Source organism: Cyprinodon tularosa, unplaced genomic scaffold (assembly GCF_016077235.1).
Source record: "Cyprinodon tularosa strain WSP-4 unplaced genomic scaffold, ASM1607723v1 ctg1142, whole genome shotgun sequence".
In the NCBI taxonomy this organism is placed as follows: domain Eukaryota; kingdom Metazoa; phylum Chordata; class Actinopteri; order Cyprinodontiformes; family Cyprinodontidae; genus Cyprinodon; species Cyprinodon tularosa.
In genome coordinates this window covers 1,773-28,274 of record NW_024037940.1, presented here as the reverse complement: position 1 = coordinate 28,274, position 26,502 = coordinate 1,773, and the positions used below count along the sequence as shown (strand labels likewise).

At 42.2% G+C, this 26,502-nt stretch overlaps 1 protein-coding gene across 1 annotated transcript; it reads left to right on the top strand.

Annotated features, from left to right (window-relative positions):
• The first annotated feature begins 11,257 nt into the window (after positions 1-11,257).
• Positions 11,258-26,238, top strand: LOC119796078 (butyrophilin subfamily 3 member A2-like). The gene is made up of 6 exons (XM_038304446.1): positions 11,258-11,299; positions 12,098-12,174; positions 15,122-15,463; positions 23,685-23,972; positions 24,053-24,172; positions 24,339-26,238. The coding sequence occupies exons 2-6, from the start codon at positions 12,126-12,128 to the stop codon at positions 24,911-24,913; spliced, it is 1,374 nt and encodes a 457-aa protein (XP_038160374.1). The 5' UTR covers positions 11,258-11,299; positions 12,098-12,125; the 3' UTR covers positions 24,914-26,238.
• The last annotated feature ends 264 nt before the right edge of the window (positions 26,239-26,502 follow it).

Genomic DNA, 26,502 nt, shown 5'->3' with positions numbered 1-26,502 from the left:
ATGAAAAACGAAGACAGAAATTTATATTTCTAATGTTATAAAAGGTAAAAAGGTAAGAAATTAAGAAAAAATATTTGTGCTATGATATACAGAAAGAAAAAAAGGGAAATCTATAGTAAGAGATTTGATTATTAATGATTAATGATATTATCATGTTAAAAGCAGGATGTAGTCTCTAGTAACAACCAGACATGAACAGATCTTTTGTTAAATTGGATGCAAGAGTTGACAAAATTCCATTAGAGGTTGTATTTTTCTCTCATGTCCAGATGCATAAAATCTATGAACTATAAATCTGGTTATTACAGCAAGCTTCTGAAAGTCACATCACCTCACCAGTGGCAAAGACCAAAGTGGGAGGAGTATTGCATAATAATAATAACACTAATAATACATGTTGTAGTGGTAATCCACAGGGGATTGCACTGCAGCACTCTTCTGCTTGTTGCTCATGGTTGCACTTGACAAGTTTCACTTTGATTGTTTGCTAGGTTAGAGCCATTAAGCCACAAGTTGCTTACACTGTGTTAGCATGCTAATTGTATTAGCAAAGTTTTGAATGCTACTAAAGGAGTTTTATATTGCATAAAAAAACTGTCAGGATAGACTTAAAAGAGCAAAGTCAAGACATGTGATGATTTAGGTGCATTTTATCTAACTTTTGCTGTTAATATTGTTTTTTTATGAAGGTGGAATGATTATTAAACATTCAATAGGGACTAACTAAATGAAAGTGATAATCAGTCTTGAATGACATTTTGAGTTGTTTTTTGCTGTTTGTAAAGTCGTTTGTTAGTCGCCCCAATATGCAAGAATTTTTGGTTTAACAGATTTATTGTTACTGAGGGTAATTTTTTTTATATCTGGTTATTGTGTATACGTGAGGTTCCTATAAGTTAAGTGCAGTAAAAGGGTATCTGTTAACTCGTCGTTAACAATGATGTAATAAATGCAAATGTGTGTAGAGTTGGAGAGAAATTGTCCTGCACATCTCTGTAGGGAAATCTCTGTTTTATTTCCTTGAAGAGATTTCAGCAGGAGTGAGTCCGTACCTGGCTGCTGCCGCCTGTTTCATTGGTTCCCACTGTGACTGGATCTTCTGCTGGGCCTCTTGGTCTCCCCTCCTATTGCCTGTTCTGGATAATTTTTTATTCATGAAATCTGTTTATTGAGAGGGTGGTAGGACTGAGTGTACTCAATTAATATTTTTATTTTAGTTTTGGACATTGAGCTTTATATGCATGAGAGCTCAGGGGTACTCCCCCCCCCACCCCCAACTCCTTCAATGGTTCAAATTATTTGTGTATGAGAAGGAAGGACTTGATGGACTTTTATTTTGTCTAATGTTGAGTCAACTATGTGTAACTAAATTCAATACATCTTATTCAATGCCTCTAATCTGTAATTTGTACAGCTGGAAAAAACGGCCTCCTCACTGAACCTAGACTAGATATCCCTTCAGGGTTATTCGTACTACATAGTTGTATTACCAATTGTAGTGATAAAGGAGGGGTTACATAGGCTATATATATAGGCTTATAGATGTCATGATTCTGCATTTTTTTGGTTTTGTTTTTTTTCGAGTTTTCAGTTTTACTTTGAGTCATGTTTTTCTGTGTTTTCTAATTTTATTGTTCTAATTCTGTCATGATGGGTCTCACTGACTAAACCCACATGCAGAACCCCACAGGAGACTGGATAAAAGTTTCAACAGTTTATTGGAAATAAACACAAGAGTTATTTGTTTGCACTGATACTGGTACAGGACCGGGACTGGGTTCACAGGGTTCTCTGCAGAGAGGGACAGTTTGGTTAGCCAGGCAGTAGAGACGTCTTGGCAGAGTTTGATACTGAGTTGTACCTGATGAGGTTCCGACTGAACGGTGGAGAGAGGGAACCGGTTGGGTCCAGAGACAGAGGGTTAAGCAGAGAGCTTAGCAGCGGCTGAGCTTGGCTTCAGGCTAGTGAGGTTCAGACCATAAGTTGTTCTCCAAGTTCTCTCCAGAGAACTGGAAGGGAGATGCAGGTTGAGGTTCTTCAGGTTTGGCTTCTCAGAGCAGGCAGGCAGGTTTCCAAACATGAGCTCCTCCAGAGCTCCAGACTTCAAACAGGTTCTCCTATGAAGCAGAGAAGACAGAGGCTGGTTAGAATCAGGGTTACTCTCCAGAGTAGTCAGAGAGTCTATGTGCAGGCTTGGCTCAGGTTCTGCTAACCAAAACTGGTCAACACTCCGGCGCTGAAGGGAAGTCAAGCCGCTGCTTATATAGCTGGTCTCCTGATGAGATGAATCAGCCTCAGGTGTGCAGGTGGCTTCAGCTCAGGAGACCCAGGGCGCCCTCTGCTGGAGAAGGTGGCAGATCTCCAGATCCCAACAAATTCCCATTTTGTGATGTTTTCTTGATATATTTGAGTTCTTATGTATTTATTGTTTACTGTCTGTTGCTCCCTTGTGTCAGTCTCCTTTCCACTAGCTCCATGCTATATTCCTCTGTCCACACCTGCTCCCAATCTGCTCATTAGCCTTGTGTTTGTTTGTGTCCCATATATACACCTCCTTTTAAGTCACTGTTTGTTGGTCACTCGTCATTTCTTGGCTCCCTGTGTGTGTTTTCCCTGATATCCCAAGGATTTGGGGGTTTTTCTATATTTTGTTTGTGGATTTTTTTTCATCTGTTAATATGTTTTGGATATTCTGTAAAAATTCAAAAAATATCCACTGGACTTGGATTCCAAGAATTGAAGACGTTTCGCCACCTCATAGAATGACTATGACCTGGATGACTGAGAACCTTCATCAGCATGTTTTTCATATTAAATATAAAAGAAAACACCTCAGCTTCAGTCTTAAAACCTCCACTTAACCTGACAATAGATGCATCTGGGCTGAACTACTGAGATGTTAGTTTGCTTATTTGACTTTCCAAAATAATTAAATAAAAAAATAAAGTTGCATTATTGAAAACTGCACAATGAACTGTCATGCTCTATCATGTGTAAACCTCGGACCCATCTTGACAACTTCTGACCCCCTCCTGGTAAAAAGAAACTTGCTCTGTTTGGTCTTAATTTCTAGAAGAATATGGGGTTATTGTTGAACCATATCAGTCAGATGGAACCTCAAGGGTTTAATATTTCTCTAGCATTGTTGAAATAACCAGATGTGTGCCAAAACTTTTTGTTGCAACACTATTTTAGATGAAGATTTATATCCCTTAGAGGTTTAGCAAAAAAGCATTTGTAAGCACAATATTAAAATCATATCTGAAAATTTTAGATATTTGTTTTTTTCTTGTTTTATGATATGTACATTTTAAGTGTTCGATTTACTCATTTCTACATTAAAAGATCTTAAATCAATCTTAAAACAAAACTGTCAAGTTGTCATAACATGGGACAGATGGACTCAGTATTCAGTAGGAAAGTTCAAAATGTTTATTTAAACAAAGACATTAACAGACAGAACTAAAGTAGAGCTGTTGTATCTGTGGCTCGCGGCGACTGCGGGAGGGGGGTGGGGCACCGCCCAATCACTAACATTCTGTGGGAAAAAAAACAGGTAAGGGACTACAATCATCTGACAGAAGATGATGATCTAAGTGAGTCACTTACCTGGTTGTACAGTTCAGTCCATCTCCCTAGAAAACGGGTGTGATCCAGCCGATCCAGGTCAAGGATACAGATCAGGCAGGAACAGACAGATGACAAATGACCCAGTCCTCCAGACATCCTGGAGCTCCCAGGCAGCTTCAGAGTTGGACAGACACGCACAGAAGCTGACAGGATCAGTTGCAGACGGGCACGCTCAGTGGCAGAGGGTAACAGCGACAGGACTTGGAACCAGAACTTGAGCAGGACCTTTAAACTAGTCTCCTCCTTGGAGCCAGGCTTACGGGGATAAAAACTGATCCTCTGCGCATATCGAGCCAAAAACCCTGAGGACTCAGCAGGGGAGGAACAGTGGATGATTAGGAGACGAGACAGACAGAAAACCGCCTTTCAACTCGCCACCAGGATCCAGGACTTTAATCGTGGAATAAACAGAAAAGACAGGACCGAACGGAAAACAAAACATATTGGTCTGGCCCTGAAAGCTTAGGCTGAATGGAATATAAAGCAAAGGAAACAGGTCTGAGGAATAAACGATAATTAGGGCAGGGAGGGAAAATGGCAGGTAAAAGAAATAACCAATTAAGGTGGAGGAATCAGGCTAGATCATGACACAAGTGCAATTATATTGCTTCATGGACAGATAATTTTACTCGGTTTGAATAGTTTTTAATCTTTTTCTTGATTTTAGACACCCCTGTTTGTGTCATGTTCGGATTAATGTGTCTAACACACATGCAGAACACTCGGAGGCAGATGAAAAAGTTCAAAGATTTATTAATAATAAATGTACAAAGTATGTTCAGATCCAAGAGGGGGCTTGACTGGTCACGAGTGGGTTCACTGCTGAGGAGGACAGAGAGATTAGTGGAGGTCCAGGTCTTTTGCAGGTTGTGAGTGTTCAGGTCTGTACCTGTTCAGAAATGGAGCAGAGGGGGGGAACCAAGAGGGTCCAGAGGTTGTCGGCAGTAATCTTCTGAGAGCGGGCAGGCAGAAACTTGACTGAGGCTGCTCAGGGAGGAGGGGAGTCGGACGGAGGGCAAAGAGAGCTGGTCAGGACAGGTTTTATCTGGGAGACGTGGAATGTGGGATGGATCCGGAGTGAGGGTGGAATTGAAGGCGGACAGCAGACGGGTTGATGATGGTGTCAATTTTATAAGGGACCGATGAACCTGGGAGAAAGCTTTCGGGACATGGATTTCAGAGGGATATCACGTGTGGAGAGCCAAACCTGTTGTCCTGGTGTGTATGTGGGAGCTGGGCGTCTTTTGCGATCGGCGAATTTCTTGTTTTGTGCAGAGGTCCGGTTCAGAGTGGCTATGGTGCTTTTCCAGATTTTCTGACAACGGCGGATGTGATGATGGACAGATGGTACGGATATTTCTTTCTCGTCGGCGGGGAACAAGGGTGGCTGATAACCTAGGGAAATTTCGAACGAAGACAGACCGGTAGCAGATGATGTGTGTGAATTATGTGCATACTCCACCCAGTGCAGATATTGGCTCCAGTAGATCGGATTGGTTGACGTAAAACACCTGAGGGTAGATTCCAGTTCTTGGTTGAGACGTTCGGTTTGACCATTGGACTGCGGATGGTAACCAGATGTTAAAGAAATGTTAGTGTCGAGAGCAGAACAGAAATATTTCCAGACCTGAGCGGTGAATTGTGGCCCTCTGTCCGACAGAATTTCCTGGGGGATTCTGTGTAGTCTGAAAACGTGTTTGGTGAGGAGATGAGCTGTCTGGAAGGCTGTTGGAAGTTTTCTTAGGGGTACAAGGTGGCAGGCTTTAGAAAAACGGTCAATGATGGTTAAAATGGTGGTCATACCTCTGGATGCAGGTAATCCTGTTACAAAATCTACGGCGATGTGAGATCAGGGGCAAGACGGAACAGGTAGTGCATGGAGAAGACCAGAGGGAGGCTGATGCGATGGTTTGTTGCGTGCACAGACGGGACAGGCTAGGATATATTCCTTGGTGTCCTTATGGAGGGATGGCCACCAGAACCGACGAGAGATCAGAGCAATTGTTCTGCTTACCCCAGGGTGAGCTGAAAATTTGGATGAGTGCATCCACTGTATGAGACGAGACCTGACTGAGGAGGGAACATAGGTTTTATTAGGTGGACCGTTGCCAGGATCAGGTTCAGAAACTTGGGCCAGTTTTATCTGGTCAGAGATCTCTTAGGAGACTGTTGCAACTGTACAGCTAGCAGGGAGTATACTTTCAGGAGTTTTAGGTTTGTCAGGAGCATAGAGCCGTGAAAGGGTGTCGGGTTTAATGTTTTTAGAACCGGGCCGGTATGAAATGATCAGGTTGAATCTGGAGAAAAACAGAGACCAACGGGACTGACAGGGATTGGATCTTTTTGCAGACTGAATGTATGATAAATTCTTGTGATCTGTCCATACCAGAATGGGATGCTCTGTGCCCTCCAGCCAATGCCGCCATTCTTCCAGAGCCAGTTTAATGGCGAGGAGTTCTCTGTCTCCGACATCATAATTTTGCTCTGCAGGAGAGAGTCTGTGGGAAAAAAATGCGCATGGGTGAGCTCTTTGGTCAGAATCGGAAACTTGGGACAAAACTGCCCCCACCCCAGAATCAGTAGCATCCACCTCCAAAATGAACTGCTTGGAGGGGTCCGGTTGGATGAGGATGGGTGCATTAGAAAACAGAGCTTTGAGTTTCTTAAAGGCAGCCTCAGCCTCCGCAGACCAGTGAAAAGTTTTTTTGACGGAAGTTAATGCAGTCAGAGTCAGCTGAGCTGTCTGGCTGTAATTGTGAATAAACCTCCGATAAAAATTTGCAAACCCCAGAAATCTTTGTAGTTGTCTTCGGTTCTCGGGAGTGGGCCAGTCCAGAACCGCCTTGATCTTATCCTCTGACGGCTTCACCTGCCCGCCCTCGAGCACAAATCCTAGGAAGGTGACAGATGGACAATGAAACTCACATTTTTCTGCTTTAACAAACAGTTTGCTTTCAAGAAGTCTTTGTAGAACCAGACGGACATGCTTCTTCTGTTCAGAAATGTTCTTGGAGTAGATCAGAATGTCATCAATATAGACAAAAACAAATATATTCAAAAAATCTCTCAAAACATCGTTTACCAGGGCCTGAAAACAAGCTGGGGCGTTGGTCAGACCAAAAGGCATTACCAGATACTCAAACTGACTTAGTGGAGTCTTGAATGCAGTTTTCCATTCATCTCCATCTCTGATTCTGAGGAGGTGATAGGCGTTTCTCAAATCCAACTTAGTGAACACAGTTGCTCCATGGACGGGTTCAAAGGCTGAAGCTAACAGGGGTAACAGGTATTTTTTCTTGACAATAATTTGGTTTAATACTCTGTAATCGATACAGGGTCGCAGAGATCCATCTTTTTTGCCAACAAAGAAGAAACCGGCCCCGAGAGGAGATGAGGACGGTCGGATTATACCGGCGGCTAAGGACTCATTAATATAGTTCTCCATAGTCTCCCTCTGGGGTTTGGAGATATTATAGAGCCCACTGTTAGGGAGGGGGGCCCCCAGGAGAAGATCGATTGCACAGTCGTAAGGTCGATGCGGGGGGAGAGAAAGTGCACTAACCTTACTGAATACTGGTGCCAGGTCATGGTAGTCAGGAGGTATTATGGAAAGATCTGGTGGGTCAGGCTCCTGAACACTGGGTGGAGACTGAGTCGAAGGTGCGGCGGAGCGGAGACAGGTACAATGGCAGGATGCAGACCAGGACTCTACATGTCTTTTTGACCAGTTAATGTAGGAGTTATGGTGTTGAAGCCACTCAAATCCAAGGACAATGGATGAGCTAGCTGATGGAAATACAAAAAAAGGAATAGTCTCTCTATGGTTACCAGAGATCAGAAGTTCTAGCGGCTTGGTTTGGTGCGTGACCTGAGGTAATTGTTTACCGTCAAGGGCCGAAACTCTCAGGGGCTTAGTTAATGGGGTGGTTTCAATGTTTAATTGTTTGACCAAACTGGAGTATATCAGATTCTTCTCACAGCCTGAGTCTATCAATGCTGATAAAGTGAGGGATTGACTTTTTAAGAACAGAGTTGCAGGTAACAGAAGACAAGGAGATTTCTCAGTTTGGAGATGGTCCGCCAGACTCCTCATTTCCTCTGGTGGACCCCGGCTTTTACCTTAGCTGGGCAGGTTGAAACAAAGTGTCCAGGTTCTCCACAGTACATACATAGGTTCTCTTTAAACCTTCTTTGCCTCTCTTCGGATGAGAGCCTGGTGTGGCCGCTCTGCATTGGCTCAACTTCTGAGGGTACTGTGTGAGGAGAGACGTAGTGAGTCTTAGTAGCAGGGACAGAAACAGGAAGATAACGGCCTTTAGATCTGGACTCAACTTCTGAGGGAACTGAGGAAGAAGAGACGTCACTAGTCTTAGCAGCAGGAGCAGAAACAGAAAAGACATGGCCTCTAGATCTGGACTTGGGTCTGGCTCGCAGTCTGTTATCTAAACGGATTGTTAACTTTATTAGTTCTTCCAAAGTTGTAGGTTCATCGAGAGTGGCCAGCTCGTCCTTAATAGAATCATCAAGGGCATGGATATAAGCGCTTTTGAGCGCCGATTCGTTCCAACTGGAAGCAGCCGCTTTAACCCGGAAGTCGATAGAGAATTCAGCCACTGTTCTATTACCTTGCTTGAATTCCAACAGTCCGAGAGATTCAGTGGACGTATCTTTGTCTTGATTGAACACTTGTTTGAATTCCTGAATGAATTCCACAAAAGTACAACCAAAACTAGTTTTCAAAGAAAATATAGCTTCTGCCCATTCTAAGGCTTTTCCGGACAATTGTGACAAAATAAAGGTGATCTTTCTCTTGTCATTAGCAAAACTAATTGGTGGAGAATATTCAAAAATGAGCTGACACTGGAACAAAAAAAAAAAATCCCTTACTTGGATCGCCGAAAATTTTTTCAGGAAGTGAAGGGCGGAATTCAGAAAACGACGGGCTGGGTTCAGACCTGAGTGGTGGATTAGTATCTTGCACCGGAAGTTGAACAGTCTCCGTTCCAGGTGTAGAGTTGTGGAGATGACTGGCTATTTCCTGTAAGGAGTGATTAATTTCTGCTTGACGTGTATTTAACTCACGGAGGGCGGTGTCGTGGCTCTGAATGAGGGTTTGTTGCTGCTCCAACATCCTCCGTAGTGATTCCACGGGGCTAGTCTGTAGGCCAGAGTGTTCTGTCATGTTCGGATTAATGTGTCTAACCCACATGCAGAACTTTTGGAGGCAGATGAAAAAGTTCAAAGATTTATTAATAATAAATGTACAAAGTATGTTCAGATCCAAGAGGGGGCTTGACTGGTCACGAGTGTTGGGATCTGGAGATCTGCCACCTTTCTCCAGCAGAGAGCGCCCTGGGTCTCTTGAGCTGAAGCCACCTGCACACCTGAGGCTGATTCATCTCATCAAGAGACCAGCTACTTAAGCAGCGGCTTGACTTCTCTTCAGCGCCAGAGTGTTGACCAGTTTTGGTTAGCAGAACCTGAGCCTCAGCCTGACCATAGAATCTCTGTCTGCTCTGGAGAGTAACCCTGATTCTAATCTGCCTCTGTCTTCTCTGCCTCATAGGAAACCTGATCGAAGTCTGTAGCTCTGGAGGAGCTCATGTTTGGAAACCTGCCTGCCTGCCCTGAGAAGCCAAACCTGAAGATCCTCAGTCTGAATCTCCTCGCTTGTTCTCAGGATAGAACTTGGAGTACAACTCAAGGTCTAAACCTCGCTAGCCTGAAGATAAGTTCTGCTGCTGCTAAGCTCTCTGCTGAACCCACAGTCTCTGGACCCAACCGGTTCCCTCTCTCCACCGATCAGTCTGAACCTCATCAGGTACAACCCAGAAATAAACTCTGCCAAGACATCATTGCTACCTGGCTAACCAAACAATCCCTCTCTGCAGATAACTCTGTGAATCCAGTCCCGGGCCTGAACCAGAACCTGTGCAAACAATTTACTCTGTGTGTGTTTATCCAAAATAAACTGTTGAACTTTTACTCAGTCTCCTGTGGTGTTCTGCATGTGGGTTTGATCACAGAGACCCATCATGACAACGAGTGGGTTCACTGCTGAGGAGGACAGAGAGATTAGTGGAGGTCCAGGTCTTTTGCAGGTTGTGAGTGTTCAGGTCTGTACCTGTTCGGAAATGGAGCAGAGCGGCAGGGGGGGGAACCAAGAGGGTCCAGAGGTTGTTGGCAGGCTGAGGGCAGAGGCGGAGGCAGAGCTTACTGAGTGCAGGCAGATCACAGATTGAGTTCTCCTTCCAGTAATCTTCTGAGAGCGGGCAGGCAGAAACTTGACTGAGGCTGCTCTCCAGAGTCCTACTGAGAACAAGCAGACACATCACCGGCAGAGAAACTCTCCAGAGTTTCAGGTATTCAGGCAGGATCAACCTGGGAGGCAGAGAGGAGAAAAACGGGATCAGGTTTGATTTGCAGAAAGTCAGAGTTCACAGACAGGCAGGTTTGCTCAGGCTTGCTAACCGTTACTGGCAAACACTCTGGCACTGGAGTGAAGCCCTCCGCCTCCTTAAGTACATATCTCCTGATGAGGAGATGAGAGACAGGTGGTGCAGTCGGATCATGCTCCAGGAGATCTTGTGCACCCTCTGGTGGAGAAAGTGGACAAACCTCCAGATCCCAACAGTTTGTAGTGTAGATTTTTCTTTGAGTAATTATCTACAATTTTCTCCATCATTTTCTACACAATAGAGGTATTTTAGTTATATGTGTCTACCAGATTTGAGGCGGTAATGACCCTGTTTTCAATTCTAAGCAAACTGAGATTTTACCTTTTCCTGATAGGCTTCAGAGATCTAGATTCCACTGGTTCTTCAACAAAACCACAGTTGTATGCACACAGTAGATGGCATTATTAGGTGCTGTAAAGAACATTGTGCTAAATATGCTCTCACACACAGCAGCATGGTTACAAGACTGTACTTTTTGAGTAAGTGTAAGTCTGTCAATGTTTGCTGAAAAATGCTTCATATCTTTTTTGAGTCTTTATAAATTAAGAAAGGCCGGTTTCCTTTATCTGTTGGGTAGTATTATCAGAGGCAGAGATGTAAAAATTTCAACAAAGTGACAAAATGCTGGTTCTGTTCTGTTGACTGCTCTGGAATCACAGGGAATAATTTTGCAAAAAAGGGACCTAGAGACACATGCAGACCACACTTTTAAAGCTTTCATTAGTTTAGAAAAGTTGTTAAATTAATGAGTGAACTGTTAAAACTAATGCTTTATTTGTGGTCTCCTGCAGAGCCATGTGTTTGTGTAATTGTTGACATAGCACAGGGGAGCCAGCAGCTCTGAAAAAGATTCTGCATGTGCTTAGGATTATGGGCTTCAAGATGGTTAAAATGTTAGCTCTCCAACTACAAAGTGCTGTAGTGCAAGCAGACAGAACAAAAAACAAGGCTGCTGGATAGGTGTTGAAATGTTTTCAGAGAAAATTAGCAAAAGTCTGCTTGCCACTCATTTAAGCCTGTTTTGTGGTTATAGTACCCTCTTCTCTCTCATATAAATCATTGTGAAACTCATAATCGACAAAGGTGCACACACCTTCTTTTATTGCTTAGAAAAGAAACTGTTAGTTATTCAAGGACTTTAACCTACCAGGTCATATTACCGTTGTCTACTTTCAACCTTGTCTGATCGTAAATTTACCTCCGCAGATTGGGTATGTACTAAAATCTTCTAATTTCCTTCATTTTTAAGAATTTTCTTAATATCACTAAATATTTTTTGGTTGCTCATAATGTGTGAAAGGATATTGTGTGAAAGGCACATGTAGTCATAAAGTGTGTACATTTGACGATTTGCATTGATAGATTTTAATAGTGTAATAGTTTAATAGTCTCTCTTGGTAGATACAATTTCATAAGAGCAAGAACATTTATTGATAAATGTCCCTTTTAACGCATTTTCCTTTCCGCAGATTTTTAAAAGATCAAAGATTTTAAAATCTCTTAAGCAAATGTCAATATTTGTTCTTTGCCTTAGTATCAGATTTCATTATTCAGGTTCTGGTGGTATAGCAATACCTAGTATGGATTTGTCCGAATAAAAGTAAAGTTTTATGTCCATTAAACTGCCCATTGTTATTTACATGCTATGTTGTTGTATTTCACATGTCTTTATTTGAAAAAAAAAACTGGTTGGTTTTTTTGTAATGTATACTTCTATAAAACATTTATTTAAATCAAGCTTTCTAATCTTAAGGTTATCTTACATACATGTATGACTATAATGTTTGCACCATTTCCTTATTCAGCCTTAGGAAGCATATTGATTGACCTTTTTTATGTAAGGCTGTTCATTTGATTTCTAAAAGAGCACCTTAAAGGGACCTTTAACTCCTGAGACAGAATTAAATTTATTAACAAATAGTATCATACATAGTAAAATGTTTAAATAAAACACTTTATTTGTATAACATTAAAATATATATTTTTCTGTCTTAATATTCACTCTACAGGGTGGCTCTTTAGTGTAAACTGAAAGAGATGTTATCTGTTAACCTTTTCATCCTGCTCCTCATTCACACCTGCAAAGGTAATCTCCACACAAATTTAATGCAATCTGAGTTCTTTTACATTAATAATGTCAGTATGATTGTGTCAGTGTTCCACTGAGCATTTATCCATAATTCCAAGGTGGGTGTTTGCTCCAGTCTTTATTGGTTGGGAGAACTCATACTCAACACAGTTCACTTAGTGTTTTAACAGTCTTTATAACCTGTGGAAGCTGTTTGGTGTACAAAAATTATGAATACAAGATAACAAGGCAAAAACTGTAGTTTGGTATTTTGAAACAACAACTGAATGAGTCTTTTTTATATTCTCATGGCAGTTTAGCATGACCACACTATGCCACATAACATACAGAGAATAGAGTCAGTACTGTTCACCTCTTAAAAAAAGAAATGAAACAGAAATACAAAAAAAAAAAAATGTATGGTGAACAAACTAGCTATAAAACACAGATGTTGACATCAGTACTAATTTAAGGCTTTTAAGCAATCTTCATTTGATCATGTTTGGTATAAAATTTTAAATAAGATGAATGTGTCAAAGCTCAGAACAGAATTATACAGTAATTTGAGATGGACAAAACATATTTCTCAGAAAGTTTAATTAATAAAAGAAATGGGTGGACAATGTCAACGTCCTAGGCAGGAACCTCTGTTGTTTGAGTCAGCAGGTTAGTGACCACGTCTTTCTGGATGTGGATGATCACAAACGAGTGAGTCAGTCACCTGTTCCGACCAGATGGCTGCCAACGTGGTGCAGCTGTTGCGGCAGAGTTCCATATGCAAGTGTTTTGTTAGCCGGAGAACCAACAGGAGATCTGAACAAAGCAGATGGATGTAGGGAGGATAATCCTGAGGGCGAAGACAAAGCCGATGTCGTAGACGTGGTTGGTTGTCAGAGCCAGGAAGTTAGAGATCGAGTGAGTAGCCGAAGGAGAATCCAAGACGGAATAAGGCAACTGTTCCAGATTCTGTTCACAGTGAAGCTTACAGGCTGGACAAGGGCAGGTAGACTCATTGGCCAGGAAATGATTCCGATCGGTACACAAGCAGGAAGAGATCTGGTAGGAGTCAAGACACAAATCGGGCAAACAGATCAGATGCGAACAGGCAAGCTCAGAGGTTGAGAGGCAGAACAGATCAGGCAGTCAGGACACAGGAACAGTAGAATAAGTCTCAGCACATGGCTCAAAATAATCTGGAACTGATGGATGGTCTGAAGACTAAATAGAGGCTAATGAAGGTGGATCAGATAAGCAGCTAATGAGAACTGGGCAGAGCTAAGCAGGTGTATGCAATGAGTGATAAGACCAGGCATCTGTGCCAAGATCATGACAGAATGATTTTAATGTCGTTATAGATTGTTAGAATAAAAAAAAGAAATTGGAAAACCTTAAATTTTAAAAACATTATTGAAAGTTTGAGCTTTTTGATTATGGAAATTTCTAATATTTCACTGTCATGATTGGGTGGCGGTTTTTGAGGACTCAAATCTAGAGACCATGAGGCAGAGGTGAGTCTTGCAGTTTTAATGAGGCAGAGATCAGGAACTAGGGGACATCAGGGAAGACACACATGAGGAGCCAGGAAAAAACGTGGAACCAGCACTAAAAAACTGCACAGGGAGAGTATGTATGGGAGACTGGACTAATGAGCTGACAAGTAACAGGTGTGGATGGAAGCGTTGAGAAGGAGGCCAAAGGGAAAGGAAACCAAACAAAGTGGCAAAAGAGAGTAAATCAAGAATCACAAAAGCACTCAAAAATATAACCAAAAGCAAATAGAATAACACAAAATGGAAATTAACCCAACTAGAAAACACAGAAGGACAAGAATAAAAAGTTACTGAAAAGTTAAAAAGAAACCTTAAACAGAACAAAAGTGCAGAGTTATGACATTCACAAAGTGTTCCTTTAAAAATTATCTGGAAATATTGAAGAATTTTAACATAGTTAAATACATAACTCTAGGTTTATTTATTTTTTTCAATCAGAGTTGAGTCCTTGAAGAAAAGTAAAGATTGATTTTTGCAAGAAATCAGCTAAAAACGTAATCATAAAAATATAAAGGGAAAGTCTAAACCACAATGTCCCTCCAAATATTTGAAACTTCTGTAAAATCAGCATGTGGGGTGGTTTTTGGCTTTTGCAAAAAAGGGCTAATGCGCAAAATGTGACATCGAAAATTTTTTCAAATCAGCCCTGACGTAGCAAACATACTCACATGACTGATCAATTGTTTCTGTTGTCTGTCTTCCCAGATGCTCCAATTATGTGCGCAAACATGGCTGGAGGCAATATCAACATTACTAGCTGACATGTTAACATCACACATTCATTACAACTTTCTTCTATTATTGTTCTGTGGTCAGTGCTAGATTGCAGCCTCTACTTTCAGTGCTAGATTGCAGCCTCTACTTCCTGTTTACTACAACAATGCCTGACAAAATGATATGCACAACAACGTAGGATGGCAATATGCTTTGCAGTGCTTGGTGAATTTGCTTCAAAACAAATTGAAACACAGCAAATTGGCATTTTGTTTGTTAAAAAACTTTTAAAAGTTTGTTTTAGATCACATTCATTTGAATGGAAACACGGCTACAGCCGAACAAGCCTATCAACAGGCCAACCCCGACAGAGTCAAAGCCAAAGCCCACACTCTAAACTGCATTATTTTTGGACTTTGCTGAAAAACAGATTGTAAAATAAGTAGTAATTGTTTATTAAAAGCATATACAACATAAAAAAAAATATATTATGAAAATTTGTTATTATTGGTACTAACTGTAAATATTAGGCATTGGCAAAGTGCTTCCAAAACAAGTGTTGTTTTTGGAATATTTTCCAACAGGCATCAATGATATAAATAAGGCCACTTTGGAAAATTTGCAACAGTCGATTACACAGTTCCTCATTTACTCTAAATATTAATAAATGGCAAATTCTTCTCTATATATTTTATTTGCAGGTCAGTCAAAGGACATGGATTCATCTAAGTCAGTTACTGCAATGGTTGGTGAGAACGTTATTTTGCCATGTCACCTGGAACCTCCAAAGGATGCTTCTCAGATGACAGTGGAGTGGGGCAGACCTGACCTGAAACCCAGATTTGTGTTTGTGAATCTTGATGGCCATGAATATTCAGCTGACCAAAATGAAGCCTACAAAGGAAGATCATCAATAATTCCTGACAATCTGAAAAATGGAGATATATCATTAAGACTTTCTGCTGTGAGACACTCTGACAATGGAAAATACAGATGCTACTTACCCAAATTGAAGAAAGAAAATTTTGTCAACCTTGTTGTTGGTAAGTAAGAAAATCTTAAAATCTTCAAAGAATGAATCTTGATTATTAGGTTAGATTAGATTAGATGAGCTTTATTGATCTCACAGCGGAGAAATTCACTCATCACATATTGGCATAGTAATTAAAGAAGAAGGTGCAAACAAGGAGGAAAAAAGGTGCATTAAGAAGAATAAACAATATAAAAAAAAAAAAAAAAACTGTTTTCTCACCCCTCGTGGGGTGGTATGTGTCATCCTCAAGCTCGGGTCCTCTACCAGAGGCCTGGGAGTTTGAGGGTTCTGCGCAGTATCTTAGCTGTTCCTAGGACTGCGCTCTTCTGGACAGAGACTTCTGATGTTTTACCTGGGATCTGCTGTAGCCACTCTCCCAGTTTGGGGGTCACAGCCCCCAGTGCTCCAATTACCACTGGCACCACTGCTGCTCTTACTTTCCACATCTTTTCTAGCTCCTCTTTGAGCCCTTGGTATTTCTCAAGCTTCTCGTGTTCTTTCTTCTTGATGTTGCTGTCGCTTGGGATTGCCACATCTATCACTACTGCCTTCTTCTGCTGTTTGTCGATCAACGCGATGTCTGGTTGGTTAGCCATCACCTGTTTGTCAGTCTGGATCTTGAAGTCCCATAGGATCTTAGCTCGGTCATTCTCAACTACCTTAGGAGGTGTCTTCCATTTTGACCTTGGGACTTCCAGCCCATACTCATGGCAGATGTTCCTGTACACTATGACAGCTACCTGGTTGTGGCGTTCCATGTATGCACTTCCTGCCTGCATTTTACACCCTGCTGTTATGTGCTGTATTGTTTCAGAGGCATCTTTGCACAGTCTGCATCGGGGGTCCTGCCTGGTGTGGTAGACCCTGGCCTCTATTGATCTTGTACTGAATGCCTGTTCTTGTGCTGCCATAATTAGTGCCTCTGTGCTGTCCTTCAGTCCAGCCTTTTCCAGCCACTGGTAGGATTTTTTGATATCAGCCACTTCTTCTATTTGTCTGTGGTATATGCCGTGCAGTGGCTTGTCCCTCCATGAGGGTTCTCCTTCCTCTTTCTTTTCCTTGCTTTCGGTTTTCTCCTGCCTGAGGTATTCACCAAGCCATTTGTCTTTGGGGGCCATCTTTCTGATGTACTCCTGGGTCTTAGTTGTTTCATCCTGGACAGTGGTCTTGACACTCACTAGCCCTCGGCCTCCCTCGCTACGCTTGGTATACAGTCTCAGGGTGCTGGATTTGGGGTGGAACCCTCCATGCATTGTGAGGAGCTTTCTTGTCTTGATGTCAGTGGCCTCTATCTCCTCCTTTGGCCAGTTTATTATACCAGCGGGGTATCTGATGACTGGTAGGGCATATGTGTTGATGGCTTGGATCTTGTTTTTCCCATTCAGCTGACTTTTCAGGACCTGCCTTACTCTTTGTAGGTATTTAGCTGTGGCAGTCTTTCTTGCCATCTCCTCGTGGTTTCCGTTAGCCTGTGGCACCCCAAGGTATTTGTAGCTGTCCTGCACATCTGTAATGTGGCCTTCTGGTAGTTCATCCCCCTCGGTTCTGATCATCTTCCCTCTCTTTGAGACCATGCGACCGCACTTGTCCAGTCCGAATGACATCCCAATGTCGTTGCTGTAGATCCTGGTAGTGTGGATCAGTGAGTCGATGTCTCGCTCACTCCTGGCATACAGCTTGATGTCATCCATGTAGAGGAGGTGACTGATGATTGTTCCGCTTCGGAATTGGTATCCGTAGCCAGTCTTTGTGATGATCTGGCTGAGGGGGTTCAGGCCTATGCAGAACAGCAGCGGGGATAGTGCATCACCCTGGTATATGCCGCACTTGATGGTGACTTGTGCTATTGGCTTTGCATTGGCTTCCAGACTTGTTTTCCACAGCTTCATTGAGTTATTGATGAAGGCTATTAGAGTCCTGTTGATCTTGTACATTTCCAAGCATTCCAGTATCCATGTATGTGGCATTGAGTCATAGGCTTTCTTATAGTCAATCCAGGCAGTGCACAGATTTGTCTGTCTGGTCTTACAGTCTCGAGTGACTGCTCTATCCACTAGTAGCTGGTGCTTGGCTCCTCTGGTGTTACTGCCTATTCCCTTCTGGGAAGGGTGCATGTATTGAGCCATGTGCCTATTCATCTTAGCCGCTATGATGCCTGACAGGAGCTTCCATGTTGTACATAGGCAAGTTATTGGCCGGTAGTTGGATGGGGTTGTTCCCTTCTGGGGATCCTTCATGATCAGGATTGTCCGTCCTTGGGTTAACCAGCAGTTGGTTCATTTGTGCTGCGAGGCGTGCATGAATTGCAGTTAGTTTTTTCAGCCAGTAGTTGTGGATCATGTCAGGGCCTGGTGCTGTCCAGCTCTTCATACCTGCCGCTCTTTCTTGGACATCTGCCTTTGTAACGGTTACTGGTTCTTGTTCTGGGAGATTGCTGTGATCTGTTCTAAGATCTTCTAGCCACTGAGCATTGGTGTTTTGGGATGCCTTCTTCTCCCATATGTTTCTCCAGTACTGTTCAGTTTCAGCCCTGGGTGGATCTGATCTTGAATTACCCTGCCACTGTGAGTACACTTTGGATGGGTTGGTGGAGAACACCTGGTTTATTCTCCTGGCTTCTGCTTCTCCCTTGTATCTCTTTAGGCGGGTGGCCAGGGCAGCGAGTCTTTGTTTGGCAGTTTCTAGAGCCTCGGGAATCGACAGCTTAGGTAACCTATTCCCTACACCTTTCTGCAGGTCTGAGAGCTGAGGGCTGAGGCCACCACAGAGTCATAAAAGGTTTTAAGTAGGGGCGTGCTGACTCCAAAGGCCCTCAGCCTCCTCAGGAGGTGGAGGTGGCTCTGGCCCTTTTTATACAGGGCGTCAGTGTTATAAGTCCAGTCCAGTTTATTATTGACGTGAACACCCAGGTATTTGAAACTCTCCACAGTTTCTATGTCCTGTCCCTGGATGTTCACGGGGGGGTGGGATGGTGGTCTTCTCCTGAAGTCGATCACCATATGCTTGGTCTTACTGGTGTTCAGAGACAGATGGTTTCTCTCACACCAGTCCACAAAGTCCATGATGACCGACCTGTATTCCAGCTCGTTCCCCTCAGACACACAGCCAACAATGGCAGAGTCATCGGAGAACTTCTGGAGGTGGCAGCTGTCCGTATTGTAGGTGAAGTCCAAGGTGTAGAGGGTTAAGAGAAATGGAGACAGGATGGTGCCCTGGGGGGCCCCGGTGCTGCAGAGTGCCGCCTCTGACTGGCAGCCATGCACCCGCACGTACTGAGGACAGTCAGTGAGGTAGTTGATGGTCCAGTCAGCTATATGCTTCTCCACCCCAGCATCCTCCAGCTTCCCTCTCAGCAGCACCGGTCTGATGGTGTTGAAAGCGCTGGAGAAGTCAAAGAACATGACTCTCACAGTGCTCCCAATGGTCTCCAGGTTGATTAGCGCCCGCTGCAGCAGGTAGATGATGGCATCATCTACTCTGATGTTGGGCCGGTAGGCGAACTGCAGCGGGTCCAGGGTGGGGCTCACCACGGTGCAAAGGTGGGCGAGGACGAGGCGCTCCATGGTCTCCATCAGGTGAGATGTCAGGGTGACTGGTCTGAAGTGGGCCGGTTCCCTGGTGTGTGGCATTTTGGGAACCGGAACCACACAGGAGGTCTTCCACAGGGTAGGGACCACCCCCAGGCTGAGGCTCAGGTTGTACATGTAGCTGATGACCTGACAGAGCTCATCTGCACAGGTCCTCAGCAGCCTGAGGGGGAGGCCGTCTGGTCCTGAGGCCTTCCCCAGTTTCAGCCTCATCAGCTGCCCTCTCACCTGCATTGGTGTTACTGTGAGGGGGGAGGAAGGCACGACTGAAGGTGTGGATGGGTCAGGGGTTGGTGGGAGTGGCGGGGGTGGGGGGAAAAGGTCTCTGGGGGGCTGGTGGTTGGAGGTGTGTGGAGAGTTGAGGGCAGGGAGGGGACCAGTGTGAGGGGAGTCAAACCGCGTGAAGAAGCGGTTTAACTCATCTGCAAACTTGGTGTTACTGTCTGCAGCCCTGCTGGTCCTCTGCCCAAAGCTGGAGATGTTCTTCAGACCTCTCCGCACATCTCTGGCGTTGTTCTGCAACAGCTGCTCCTCCATCTCCTTCCCATAGTCCTTCTTTGCCGACCTGATCCTCCACTGGAGCTTCCGCTGAGCTCTACGCTGCTCCTCTCTATCCCCTGAGTAGAAAGCCTGTTTCTTCCGATTCAGGAGGACTTTCAGCTCGGGGGTCAGCCAAGGAGGGTTGTTTGGAAAACATAGTAGCTGTTGTGTAGGCACAATATTCTCCACACAGAAGGTCATATAGTCAATGATGCATTCAGTCAGGCTGTTGATGTCCTCACCAATTAGAGCTTTGGTACATGTTCCAGTCTGTGGTTCTGAAACAATCCGTCAGCTCCTCAGTAGCGTTGTTCGACCAAACTTTCACTGACTTCTTCTGTGCTATTGTCCTTCTCACCAGTGGAATGTAATGGGGGCGGGGGCAGGTAGACAAGGTTGTGACCTGAACGTCCCAGCGGGGGGAGGGGGACGGAGGTGTATGCATCCTTAACATTTGCATAAAAATGTCCAGCGTTTTATTGTTCCTGGTTGCGCATGTGACGTATTGTGTGAGCGTGGGGAGAGTGGAGTGGAGGGGGGCATGGTTGAAATCTCCTGTGGTGAGGAGAGCGCGGGGTGTTCGATCTGTAGTTTGTTCTCAACACTGTTGATCTGCTCACACGCAGCGGTGGCATCAGCGGAGGGAGGGATGTAAATGCACAGTACGATCACGTGACCAAACCTCCGCGGCAGATAATACAGTCTTAAACTCACTGCGAGTAATTCCTAATCTGAGCTGCATATCTGCTGCTTCACGTGAACATGAGCCGAGTTGCACCATCTGTCATTCATAAACACCGCCAGCCCCCCTCCTCTCTTTTTCCACTCTCCGCCAAAGTTCTGTCCGCACAGATAAGTTTAAAGCCGTCCAGGGAAACCACTGAGTCCGGGACAGACCCATCTAGCCACATCTCCGTGAAGCACATTAAACTAGCTTCTCTGTACCTCCTCTGGAAACGCGCTTGCGCTGCAAGCTCCTCTGTCTTGTTGCGGAGAGATCTTTTGTTTCCCATGACAACCTATGGTAGATAACTCTTCCTCCGCTTCGTCCTTCCACCTCTGCAGACTCTCCGTCTCCTCCGTATTTCTGCAGGGATGTCTGGTTTCTCCGTGTGGTGGGGAGCAGGGCAGCGGTGTGTAGGGTCCCGTAGTGTGAGAAGCTGGTCCCGCGTGTAAACAATAGGCCGTTTGGAGTCGCGGACAAAGGGGTCTCCCCTTGCAGCATCAAAAAGTGCCGAAATAAGCGTCAGCCGGGTTGAATACACCAGATACTATATAGAATTAGAAACTCAGACTAGTGACTTAGAAAGACTGGCCACAATTATGAGCTAAAATCACTAAACTGGTTTTGAGTTCACTTCGGTCCCGGAGAAAGGAGTACAATCTATACTGGAGACTTGTCCACAGCTTGTGGCAGGAGCCATTCCCCAGAGTTGAGAGAGATGAGTTGAGCTGACACCAACCAATGCTTAGAAGCAGCAGTATCTGTGAGGGGTAATCCAAAGCCAGTGTCAAAGCAGGACCTAGTTAACAGACCTGGAGAAAAGAGAGCCGAGGAGGTATCATATGAGAATCCAAACAGAGGTCAAAACACTGTTTTCACGAGTCAGTCCAGAACAGATAAGAGTAACAGAGAAAACAAGGCCAAACCAACAACAAGTCCAAAAAGGCAGAAACAGGTCAGGATCAGAGAATCAGAACAATATACAAATGCTAGAGTTGCTCTCACCAACAGCTCAAATAATCTTGCGCCGTTGGCAGGCAAACAGGCAGCATAAAAAGCAGCAGGAACCACGTGGACAAGATTAATGGTAATGAACAGCCAGGCCAATTAAAAAGGTGAAAAGATTAAATGATTAGGCCAACCATCAGCGCCAAGACTATGACAGATAGAGCCAGGTTTTTGCTGTAATTTGAGTATTTCATGCAGGAGAAATCAGTCACATGACAACCAGATGCTCTGCTCGAAAAATAAATGTTTCATACATACTCAACATATTTCATACATTTTGTTAGGATAATTATTATTAATGATGTGTGAGTTTATTGTACCTTGGTATTGGCTGCCTACTGCATGTCAGAACTGATGTTTTCCACAATAGTTAATCTAATTAAGACAGTTCCTCTGTCTGGATTCTTTACGTGGGAAAAATTTGGAAATGGAATGAGGGCATTGTCCTTCAGCTAAGAACAAAGTTTAATATTTTGATAAGGCTAGAGCCATGGATGTCTACTGCTAATGTATATGATGTAAAATGTGATGATGTGGCATACTGGAGATGTATAAAATGCATTTTTAACTGTTAATCTTGGCCACTTCCTGAGAGGTGAGCAGCTGCCATTCTGTAAACTCTAAGCAATTTCTCTGATCTGATTAAGATTTCAATTTCTATCAGAATCTGTTGTCATGTCTCCTAGTTATTTAATACATATAAGTTATGAAGTGTTTTTTTAAAGAGTTTGTCCTGAGTGATCTCTTTTAAGGTAAAGAACTGGAGAGATAGAGCATCAAGGTGCATACACAGAGCCCATCTCTAACAATTTAAATTTCACCAAAGGGTAAAATTCTATAATGGTTTTTTGTGAAACCTAGGCTATGGATGCCATCACTAAAGGTGTGTCAAGTTATACTGTCTGGTTTTAATGTTACAACTATTATGACTAAAATGAATGACAATGGAGAAAGATTATTGTTCCATGAAACAATTGCCCAGCGTTTGGCAAACTTCAACACTCAAAATGCCACTTTTCGCTGAAAGGAAAATATAGGAAGCTGCATTCTTTGTGACATCAAAAATGGCAGTGTATATATATATTTTTGTTTTTGCAATGCACCTTTATGCTTTGTATAAGTAGCTGTGCTGTATTGAAATTCATGAATAGCAGAAAAATTTAAATGTGTTTGAGTAAGGCAGAGGGAATAACAAGGATGTTGAGCACATTGTAGAGACTCTTGAAAAGGTGGAGGAAAGACATCTTTTAATGCAGACCGGGTACCTTCAGTTGCATCGCTGCTCCCCTCAGGACAGCGACTCACCTGAGGGCTTTAACTGATGCTGCATAATGCCCATGAAAATATGTTTGTGCATGAAATGATGCACAAGCCTTATTTCATGAAATTACGGTTGTTCATCATTTCACAGGCATTACGCTGCAGAGCGTTATGCATAAGTTAGGCTGTCATTGGACATTAGTTCTGGCCCTAAGTTTTGTATTTGTAGAATAGAAAAGAAAAATCACAAGTAAAAATATTTTTTGCCCCTGTTCAAATTTTAAGTACAAGTACACAAATTTTGTTCCGTAAGTTGCACATCGAAAATGGTCCAGAACTATTTTTGCAAAGCTATTTGTGCATTGTAACTTTGGTCTTTAGTAATTGTAGATGTTTTTTTTTTTTATTAATTACTTTTTTTAATTAATTAGTATATTAGGAGAACAGAACAAAGAATGGGCTAATGAGCTGAATATGGAAGCATCTAGAAGGAAGCCAAGAGGAATAAAAAAACACAAGCGGGCAACAGAGAGTAACTCAAATATAAACACTGCTAGAAAAACAACTACAAATACAGAGAATACAAAGAAACTAAGAATATACTTAAACAGAGGGCAGAAACTTGACAGTTACTACTAGTCATAATTACGATTTCAGATATTAAAAATGAATATAACATTTTAGAAATCCAGAAATCAAATTCTTGACATCAAAAATATATGGTAGAGAAATTTGAGTCTTTCAGAGTATGTCTAACTAACGTTAAACCAAGTTGGTGGGATGCCTCTGTTTAGATTAAATTTGCTGTCATAATAATCTTCCAAAATAGATCCTAAATGAAACCTTGGGCTGTATAATGTCACAAGTTAACTGATACATTGCTTTGAAGGATAGTAATGACATTGCATTTAGATAATTCAGAAGTTTTGAATAGATAACTTTGTGTTTAATCTTTCAAAATAAATTTTAACTTCTGAACATCAGATACTGACAGCTAATATTACTTAAAGCTGTTTTGCTATTTACAATGGATCTGTAGTTCAATCACTGCTTGAACAGCTATCTACCAGCTGATGATCACAATATGACTCCTTCTCTTGCCTGATTTTCAGGTTCTGCCTCCTCACCTGATATCAGTTTAGCAGGACTAGATGAAAGCAACAATGGAGTGATGTTAGACTGCAGCTCTGCAGGCTGGTTTCCTGAACCTGAGGTTTTATGGATGCATGAAGAAGAAATCATCATATCTGCTGGACCTACAGAGAAAATCGAGGGTCCTGATGGTCTTTACACTATCAGCAGCAGAGTGACTGTGGAGAAGAGACACAATAACAACATTACCTGCAGAGTCCAACAGAGAGACATCAACCAGACCAGAGAGACAAGCATTTATGTTCAAGGTGAAACATTTAACATACGTTGATAATTAAATAGATCAAATATTATTTATTACATAAAACTTTTAATCTCTGTATTTCAGATGGTTTCTTTGTCCCTCGGTCAAACTGCAGCATATCTGTCACTTTTAGTGTGATTCTGGGCCTCATACTTCTATTAGGAGTTGCTGCTTTCATCTGGAAAAGGCGACAAACTGAAACCTGTGAGTTATTTTTTTATATTCAATTAAGCTCCATAGTTTAAGCTCTATTAAAATATTTCTTGTTTAATACTGCCTTAAAATGAATCCGTTTTTTTAAGGTACTTTTTGCAAATCAGAGGGTAACTTAAGCAAAACCTTATTTTGATTTGATTTCTTGTTTCTGCAGCAATGAAAAAGCGAAATGATGAAGTGAATGAAAAGAAACAGCAGCTCAGGAGAGAAGAAGAAGAGTATGTGGCTAAGAAAAAGTCAGACCTTGAAGTGCAGTTAAGAAAGAGAAACCAGGATCAGAGAATCATTGATCAGCAAATTGAAGCATTAATGAAGATGTCAGAGGAACTGAAGGAGCAGAAAAAACAACTGACTGATCAGAGACAGGAGGCAGTGAAAATAGTTGAGGAGAATGACAGAAAGCTTAAGGCTATCGATGATGAAGTAACAAACCAGAGTGAGAACAAGATGGAAAAGAAAGCACAAGGTTACTTAAAACTGAAAGAGATCATAACAGAGAGCAATGAGAGACTGAATGAGAGAAAGAAAGATCATCAACATGTGGAACTAATAACACAAAAACTGATGGAGAAAACAAGCCAGGAGGTTAAAAAACTGAAGGAGATAAAACAGGAAATAGAGAACCATGTAGTGGAAATAGAAAAACAACTTAAAGAAATGGTGACTTGTGATTTCACTGCTGAGACAGAAATGAATTATCTTGGATGTTTTTTCACATCATGTGAGTAAATAAACTTGGTAGCTAGTTTTTAGTAAATCTGCTTATTTTTATATATGTGGATTTTTTTGATAAAGAAGTATAAAATTTAGAAATTTTCTGAGGTCGAGCCATTTAAATTATTTACATGATGGTCCAGAAACTTCCGATACAGATATAGGAACAACGCCTGTAAATCAATGGCTAAAGATTGTGATGCATTTTTTTATCGGTGCCCTAAACTTCTCTGTCTCTAGTTAAAGACCACAGAGTAAAACCTGACCTAATGTACTTCTATCAGGGGACCTGTTGTTTTGGAGTGACTTCTAATATATCCTCCAATACACTGAGATCTAGCTACTTTAATATTCTGACTGGAAAACAAATCAAAATTATATCAATCAATTTGTAAGGTAGGGAATTATGGTGATAGCAACCATTCTATTTGTAGGATTATTTTTTCCTTTGCAAATTTAATGCACATTTTAGTTTTGACTTACTGTGTTAGAAATGTAGGGGAAAAAAAATATTAGTACAAAATTTACTTATGTGGTTTAATTTACTTTATAACAAAAAGATCAATTAAAATAGTATAGGCTATATATAAACTCTTCCTTACACATTGTGGGAAGTCTCTATTTTTCCTCCAAGTTGGGTCCTCCTGCCTGGGAGCCCAAGGGTTATGCGCAATTTCTTTGCTCCCCCTAGAACTACACTTTTCTGTATTGAGATACAGTATGTAAGATGTATTTCCGGGGATCTGTTGTAACAGCTCCTAAAATTTAGGGGTCACTGCCCCAATTGCCCTAACAACCAACGGCACCACTGATGCCTTGACCTTCCAAGTCTTCTCAAGCTCTTCTCTGAGACCCTGGTATTTGTCTAGTTTCTCATGTTCCTTTTTCCTGATGATTCAGTCACTTGATATTGCTATGTCAGCCACAACGGCTTTTCTTTGCTGTTTTTTCAAATTTTTTATTATATTTGGCCCACTGTTGTTGAAATGCCTTATCATATTTTACATCTGTAGTTCGTGTAGGTTTACTTTATTCAGGTGCCACAGTTGATCTCAGTCAATCATGGGTTTGTGCTGTTAGTGGGTTTTTTTTGTGCCTCTGATGGGAAACAGTAATTATTCAGAAACATGTTATTTTAGGTTTTCCTCACAGCATTTCCTTGTTGTTCTTCACATTGTCTTACATATCCTCTTTTCTTGTGGTTTAGTTTTTAATATAAATAAGACAAAAATTAATCTTAGAGGTGAAAGTGATAAAAAAGTTGCTTCTGCTGGAGCAGCTTCTGTACATTTCTGTTCTTTAATTACACCTGACTTGCACTGTTGTCAAAATAAAAATTTATGAGCAAAATTTGTGGAAGCAATGTGGTTTGGTTTGTTGGTTTTATATCAACAAGATAAAACGAATCCCCTTCGTGCTTTTCAGACTTATATGAAAAAAGTTTAAAAACATTAAATGGTAAAATTTGTTTTGTAGCCCACCTATACCCCATTGAAGTAGGTAAGGGCCCCTGAGTTCCTAAAAAAAAACCCTTAAACTCTATTTACTCTTTATATTTTGACTTGAGTTTGACTCACCTCCGAGGACAGTAAAAACTTTAAACA